We start from the raw sequence: 7913 nt of genomic DNA, 5'->3' as shown, positions 1-7913 counted from the left end.
AACCAATTGCACAGATTGAAGAAAGCAAGAGACATGAGTTTGTAGATAGTAGGGAAGCAGCCATCAGATAGTGAGAGACTGAAGATAAGTGATCGAATAGAACTGATATAAGGAGTAATATGCTGGAGAAGTCAGTTTGTAATAAAGTCAAGGGTGAAAGAAGTGGGTTAGCTTTGGCAAGCAAACAGCACCTCATCATATGAAATGGATAAAGATGAAGTGAAAGAAAACAAGTGCCAGTTCTGCAGTTTATTGTATGAGCTTTCACATGCCTTTTCAGGCTCTAGGTTTCAATGTCCCTATTTGCAAAATACATCATTAATTTCAGCCTTTTACAGGTCAGAAAATTGTTTTGTTTTGTTTTGTTTTGTTTTGTTTTTACAAATAGGGACACTGAGGTCTAAAGTCTAGGGAAACTGAGGACCAGAGGGGCAAAAATGACTTTTCCAAAGTCAGCTATTTAGTGACAGATGTCACTCCCAATGGGAGCACTTTCTCCCTCCTTTTTATTGGGTAAAGGGGAGGGCAGGATAAGCCCAGCACTCATGGTGGGGAGGCATACAGCACTTGGTCTGGGGGGGTGGAGTTGGGGCAGGCCCTGACACTCAGTGTCTCTAAAAGGTTCACCATTATTGCTCTAGGGCTTTCACCTATCCCTGCTATTGAAGCCCAAGGCTCTATAGATAGGTCTGTAAAGAAAAAATAAAGATCCTCATTTAAATAAAAATTTTTTAAAGACTTGTTCTTCAGGAAGTCTGGCAAGTAAAGAAAAGATGCATCCATAAAAAATGTGGACTAAGGATTCGGTGATGGTAGATATTCTACTTTCTTCATATCCTAACCAACTATATTCAGATGCAGGCGACTCTCCCTTTTACGCTTTTCCCTCCCCTTGGCATAGTCAACCTCGTTGTCCTTCCCAGCTTGTTACTAATAAAGTTGTTACAAAGTGACCTTGAGCGTCTATTTCCCCAAACCCCCACCCACTTCCATTTCCCCCGCCTTCTCTGCCATAGCCCCCTCCGCCTTCTCCATCCGGGTGTTGGAGTTGGGATAAGAGTTTGTCTGCGCCTGCGCACCCAGCACCACTCGGTTCGACCTCTGCCGCAGCCGCCAGAGAAAGGTAAGCCCTAGGCGCGCTGGAGTCCGACCCGGTCCAACCCGCTACCCTCATTCATTCGGGCTGCGTCCTGCCCCAGCCCCAGGTGTAGTACGGAGAGAAAGGGGAACGGAGCCGCGTGGGCTTTAGGTTCCGGGAAGGGGATTCGGAGGAAGCAAGCCCCGAGCGAGCATTTGACCTTAGAACTGTTTCCTCCCTCCGCAGAAAGACGAGAAAGCGGCGCTGAGCCGAGCCCTCGCCTCCCACCACCTGATCCCTTCTTCTGTCGCCGCCGCCCCAACCGCTCCTAAGATGTTCGCCTGCGCCAAGCTCGCCTGCTCCCCGGCGCTGGTGAGTGGTTTCAGCGAGGGAAACCTGGCTCCCAGGAGCGTCCACGTTGCATGACAGGGAAGAAGGCCGGACCGGGCCCAGTAGATCCACTTTGCAGGCCTTGGGTCCCCTTTACCTTTTTCTATCCATTGCTTTCTGAAGCACTTAGGACAGAGGAATCCCTTTTTTCCCCTCCTTAGATAAGGGGCTGCAGAACTCTTCAGGTGAAAGGGTGGTGGAGGCCGTCGGGGCCTAGCTGTCAGGCCTCATTCACCCCTAGTGTAGGTCAACCTCTCCACCACCCCGTTCTTTTCCTTATCCATTGGCCTCCTCTCTCAGCGGCCTGACTTAGTCGTGAGGGCCGAACTGAAGCCCCCAGGTGTTACTGTCCTGAGTGCTGGGCGGGGGTGGGGTGGGGTGGGGTGGGGTTGGGGGATGGAGGGGGGGGCCGCTAATGCTGGCTTCGCAGATCCTTGCCTGTAGGTCAAACTCTCCCGCATCCCCGTAGGGAGGGACTTCGCCTCCCGAGTGGGCGGGGGGAAGGAGCTGGAGAAGGTGCTACGGGGCAGTCGGCTGGGCCCTCTGCTATCGGTCAGGGTATTTGTAAGATCCAGAAGGGCTCGCCTGGGAATAGGGACAAAGTTATGTTAGGACTCTCGGTGACCTTAGGCCGGTAGAAACCCAAGGACATAGGCCGAATTGGAAGAGATCTCTCATGACTTTTGCAATAATGAGGTGCTGTGTAACTGGAATACAATTTTTAAGAGCTCTTTTTGACTTAATGATTAGTATTTCACCTGGACTTTGGAAATGGAAGTTGTGATTAATCTAATATTCACCTTTTTTGGGAAGTGTTATTTGTTCAACCAAAAAAGAAAATTCAAATACCAAGCACAGAATGTTTTGAATGACAAGTACCAGCTTCAAAGATAACCATTCTAATTAAGATCTTTTTCTCCTTGTACCTAGGCTTTTTTTCCCCTCACTTTTGTAGTGTGTTGTTTGTAATTAAAACATTAGGGTTGTTTTTGGTTTTGGTTTGTTTGGGGGGGGGGTGTGGGAAAATGCAATATATAGTATGGTTTGCCACTTAAAACACCTCCAAATTAGTAAACAATATAAAGCCACAATTATTTTCCTTTCTTATCTGAAGAATTAGCCTAGTCTGTTTTTAAACCACTGGCTTTCTCAGAATCATGGGTGCAAAAAAATTTCAAAAATCTTTGCATTTCTATGGAACATATTCTTGCTTAATACTTGGGGGACTTAATTTTTTTTTTTCCCAGATCCGTGCTGGATCCAGAATTGTATACAGACCAATTTCTGCAGCAGTGTTGTCTCGACCAGAGGTCAGGACTGGAGAGGTAATTGGTTGTAAAAGAAACATCAAACTAATAAGTCTTATGTATTTTATATTATAGTGGTATCTTTTTGCATCCTCTCTTATAAGGATAAAGTAAGGAATAAACAGATCTAAGTTCTAGAGATTGAGCCACTTGGGAAAAAAATCTTGCAATGAACATATGCAACTCAGGTGAAGATCATATTTTAGAGCTGGAAGGGAACTTAGTACTAGTACTTAGATTCTGGTTCAACCTTCTTATTTTACAAATGAAGAAACTGAGACCTAATGAAGACAGTTGACCTAGGATTTAAACCCAAGTCCTCAGACTCCAAATGATTTGCTGCACTATTCCTAATTTAAAAGAAACAAAAATTTTTACCTACATCTCTTGAAGGTAAAATTATAGCAATACAATGAGGATAATAGTTTGACAGTACTGGCATTTAAATAAGCTAATAGAATAATTGATTTGATCTTTGTCTTTTTTTTTTCTTCTAGGGCAACACAGTATCTAATGGGGCCCAGAACAGGGTGTCTCAGCTAGCACTAAGGGAGTTCCAGACCAGTGCTATCAGCAGAGACGTTGATACTGCTGCCAAATTTATTGGTGCAGGTGCTGCCACAGTAGGAGTGGCTGGTTCTGGTGCTGGTATTGGAACTGTCTTTGGTTCTCTCATTATTGGTTATGCCAGGTAACTTTTTCCATATCTAAAAGAATTCATGGTCATTTGCATTTCATGCAGGCTCCTCTAATATAAGCTTGAAAATGGTTTTATAAACTTAACAAAGTCATTAGTTAATTTAGCTATTAAAACCATGTTGTGGTGGTTGGGTTTTTTGTTTGTTTTTAGGAAGAGGGTTGCCCAAAGAGAGTAAAAGACCTGTTTTGGATCTGGAAATTTTATTGGTGAACATGCTTTTTAAAATGTCCTTAGAAAGAGACATTTCATCTATATTTTTGTTTTTCTATTATTTAAGGCCTTATTTCTTAACCATATCTTTTGGTTTAACAGTTGACATGTTTCATATAATTATATAAGCCTCTCAAAATACATGAAATATCTTTAACCACATGTGTTCACACAGGTGTAATGATATATTGGCTCTGAAAAATATTTTAAAAACATTTGCCTTTCTCAAAATATTGTTTTCTCTCCCCGCCTTATTTGTAATATACTTTAGATTTTGCTTTCTAGTAATTTGGTTTGAACTCAGTTGAAAATGCTATCTATGGAAGTGTTCATTAATTACAACTGTCCAAGAAAAAATGGGCTCCTAGAATGGAAGCCTAGAGTTTTTTTCAGATTATGTTGTTTTAACTTGGAAATAAAACAACTAAGGGTACTCTTCCATGGAGAAATGGTTTAAAAAAAAAAAAACAACTCAAATCTCAGCTGTCAGAGTTCATCTTGTTAGGCATATCCCCTTCCAGTAAAAGTGGGAACATATGTATTTGCACTTGAGACTGATTTAAGCAGTTGTTTTATGGCAAGATCTTAAAATAAGTTTAAAAATCCAAAACTTTGACATTAGCCCTTGGTAGACATTGAAATTTATTAATGTATCAAAATAAGAGTCATGTTTTCTGTATTTCTTTTTTAGAAACCCCTCACTGAAGCAGCAGCTGTTCTCATATGCTATCCTGGGATTCGCCTTGTCTGAAGCTATGGGTCTCTTTTGTTTGATGGTTGCTTTCTTGATCTTGTTTGCCCTGTAATAAACTGCTATTCAAAATGTTGACATTTAATACAAATTACGGATGTAATTCTGTGTATCTTACTGTGGTTCCAAAAACTGTTCTGTTAGTGTCATGGAAATGTACATTATTTCCAAAGTCATTTCATTAAAGATGATAACTTTAATTTTTGATGTCATTTGTACTTATTATGCTGAACTTTAGCACACGGGAACACATATAAGCTGTTCTGTTAAGCTGAATGAACCTGTTAACTGTTGATTTATAGTGGTATTAGAGTGAAGTAAAATGGATATTATTGTATATTGCCTCTTTTTCATGTTTGCCTAAAGGAAATATTGTATGTATAAATGATTCTTCCATGAGAAATACTGGGAGCTCTACTTGGTAATGTTATGAAAAAAGTTGATTTTAAAAAACAACATAATATGAAATTGAGACTTATTCTAAGTTAATTCATTCATTTCAGCACTCAGCCTGCATTTTTCAAGTCCTTTCAAGATAAGTTTGATTGACTTTTACAATGACTTAATCTCTAGTTAGTGCCTACTTATAAGTGCAATAGCCATAGTAAAGATTCTTAAAAATGAACCACATCAGATGTTTTAAGTACTTTTTAGATGTTACAACCTTATTAACCTATAAAAATCTGATTTAATTTCAGGTTTCATCTTAAATAAGTTCCTTCATATATGTGATATGTAGGAAGTGAAAATTAGCAAAGCTACTTTTTGAATTTGGCTTTTTCATTTAGGCTCATTCATATTATATATTCCAATAAAGCAGCTAAGCAATGCCTCTAGGTGTCACTGGTATTATATGTAGGAAAATGAAGAATAGGATTGGCTAAGAATCTGTCATGATTGGTCTCAACTGCCATAGCTAGCCCAAACCTTGACCTCTGGCAAGAAAAGCATTACCACTATATAATGAAGCAAAAAAATGTCAGTCTCCTATATGAAGAGGCCTACAAAAGGATAAAACCATGCTCACAATCATGTAATATTCATGTAATTTATAAAGGTATTTTCAGTTTTAAAAGAATGTAGAAACTGCTTTTCCCCTTATTTTGTTTCTAGTCTCACTTGTTGATATTCGTTCTCTAATTTTATCCTAGATGACTTAGGGGCATTTATGGATAATAAAGAGTTTAAGGATGAATGAATAATAAAGGCTTTCTTACCTCTACTCTTAAAGAAAAGTAGCATGAAATTAAAGAAATAAGGTATTTGTTATTTGTCAGCAATTTCTATAGGGAAAGTAATCTAGATAGCACCATGTTGAATAACAAATCATGTTTTCAAAAGCTTCATGAAATTTGAAACTTGGAAAAAAAAATCAGTATATTGACTGACCCCCTTAAAACATGATTCAGAGTAAGTAAAAAGTACTATATTAAGTGATTAAATAGCTTAAAAGTCAGTTCAATAACAAATCAATTAACAAATCCCAAGTTTTCAATGAAGAAGGCCTGGGCAAGAAGTGTAGAACGAACCTTGATCTTACTACTGGAACCTGGGAAGTGTCAATGAATAAGAAAGGTCTACCTTAAATAGCTTCTGGAGGGCAGGCCAGAGTCCTAGGGGTGGGAGGAGGAGGATGGGGAGTGGGATCGTCCTATATTTAGGGGATGCAAGGAGAAGTTCACCCAGCCTAGTCACCTGAGAATGGAGGTGGCCTTACCTGGACTCCAACTTTGATTCTCATGACTGACCTCAGATTATTCTGAGAAATATACTTAACTTAAATTATAGAAGGAAGAGAAGTGATGTGTTGCCAAGGTGTGTTCATCTGTGTTACTACATCTGTTATTTTACCTCTGGCAATGAAAATTGTGATTGAGTCAGATTGTTAAAAAGCTCTGTATACTAGTTGATAGAAATAATATTCAATTATGTGGAAAAAACCCAAACCTAGCTTATTAATCTTATAATGAGGCATAACTAATTTAAATTCACTGAATTCCTTAATAGTTCCTGGGAAGAAGCAATTGTAAAGGTGGTTTCCTAAATTATACTGTTTGGTAAACTTAATGCCTTTTTATGTTGATTGGTAGTTTGGTCAACATAAAATATTAGGATTAGTGATAGTAACTACCTCAGGATGATAAAAAGTCCATTTTAATACTGGATTTAACACTGGAAAAGAGTATGGCATAGATTTTTGGAGCAAACTTCTGCTTTTACAATATATTGCTTAGATTTATAAATATTACTTGTACTATCACTTAATAAATGCAGATAACTCATTTTTAATACTCATTCATCAAAATAAGAAACAGTTTCTACCATGTAACATACTAGCTGAGAATTCAAAGATGAAAACATAGTCTTTGAAAGGAGCTTGCAGTCAGATAAGACTTTATAGACAAATGACTAATAGAAAATATAAACAATAAATGCTTTAAGAGAAATACAAATGAAATGTCAAGGGAATTTAAAGATCACTTTGGCTTAAAGGAACAGATAAGTCATCCTGAAGGAAATTAATTTGAGTTGTGCCTTAAAGGATGAGTTGAAGCTCAAAAGGCAGATATTTGAAGAAGTACTTTCTAGTGTCAGGAATGCTATTCCCAGAGACAGAAAAAGAATGTGTTCAAGGAATGGCAAAAAGTGGGCAGAGAGGAGTATAGGGTTTAAAGAGTAATGTGATACAAGACTCAAAAGGTTAAGTTTGGGTAAGATTATGGAAAGGTAAGTTAAAGTTAGGTCCAAGATAGGGCTTGAATTCCAAGTTAAGAAGTTTTAGGACAAAGACCAAGTTAGGTCATTTGTTGTGGGGACTCAAGTTTCCTCATCTGTAAAAAGGAAGATTAACTGTAGGTCTCTTTCAGCTCTTCTGATAGAATATTCTGAGTTTTGGACACATTGAATGTTAGTGGTACATTCAAGTGAAATATTCAGGAGGCAGAAATTAGGGGTGTGCATATATAGTAGACAACATTTAATCAGTGCTTAGAAGAAATCAAGGTTGGTGGTCAAGATTTAAATTATCTTCATTGAAGTGTCAGGTCAAACTTTGGGAATGAATTAAATCACTGAAGGAAAGTAAATCATCAAGGGCAAAAACACAGGGGAATCACCCAAATTGAGAAAACAAGAGGAAAGCCAGTGAAAGAAAATTATGAGCAAACAAGGTATGAAAAGTGCAGGGTGACATGGAAACTATAAAATACTGCAAAGACATCAGAAAAAATGCCATTTGATTTCGCAATTAGGTCATTGGTAACAGCTGAAGGAACAGACAGGGTAATAATGGAAGCCAAAATTGCAAAGGATTAGGTAGTAATTGAGGGGGTAAAGCAGTATGTCCATCATTGGCTTACTATGAAAATTTGCCAATGAAAGGAAAGAAATGAATAGTAGTCTGAAAATTGTTTACAATTGCAAAGATCAATCTAGATCCCAAAGATTAAAAAGGAAGGATGTCACTGAATTGGAAAG

At 38.4% G+C, this 7913-nt stretch overlaps 1 protein-coding gene across 2 annotated transcripts; it reads left to right on the top strand.

Annotated features, from left to right (window-relative positions):
* Positions 1-986: 986 nt before the first annotated feature.
* On the top strand, positions 987-4636 carry ATP5MC3 (ATP synthase membrane subunit c locus 3). 2 transcript variants are annotated; one of them, XM_007494413.3, is made up of 5 exons: positions 987-1123; positions 1325-1450; positions 2716-2793; positions 3273-3466; positions 4377-4636. In XM_007494413.3, the coding sequence occupies exons 2-5, from the start codon at positions 1412-1414 to the stop codon at positions 4489-4491; spliced, it is 426 nt and encodes a 141-aa protein (XP_007494475.1). In that variant the 5' UTR covers positions 987-1123; positions 1325-1411; the 3' UTR covers positions 4492-4636. The 2 variants fall into 2 exon arrangements, with proteins under 2 accessions (XP_007494475.1, XP_016289203.1); XM_016433717.2 differs by having other exon boundaries at positions 1087-1207.
* Positions 4637-7913: the final 3277 nt, after the last annotated feature.

This window comes from Monodelphis domestica, chromosome 4, assembly GCF_027887165.1.
Source record: "Monodelphis domestica isolate mMonDom1 chromosome 4, mMonDom1.pri, whole genome shotgun sequence".
NCBI lineage: Eukaryota > Metazoa > Chordata > Mammalia > Didelphimorphia > Didelphidae > Monodelphis > Monodelphis domestica.
The sequence above is the reverse complement of the archived record's forward strand: the minus strand, read 5'-3'. Positions and strand labels throughout refer to the sequence as shown.

Excerpts from the sequence above, each read along its gene's own strand:
- ATP5MC3 (XM_007494413.3), top strand. The coding sequence starts at position 1,412 with ATGTTCGCCTGCGCCAAGCTCGCCTGCTCCCCGGCGCTG. Across the intron at positions 1,451-2,715 it reads TCGCCTGCTCCCCGGCGCTG|ATCCGTGCTGGATCCAGAAT; the intron begins GTGAGTGGTTTC and ends TTTTTTTCCCAG. Across the intron at positions 2,794-3,272 it reads CAGAGGTCAGGACTGGAGAG|GGCAACACAGTATCTAATGG; the intron begins GTAATTGGTTGT and ends TTTTTCTTCTAG.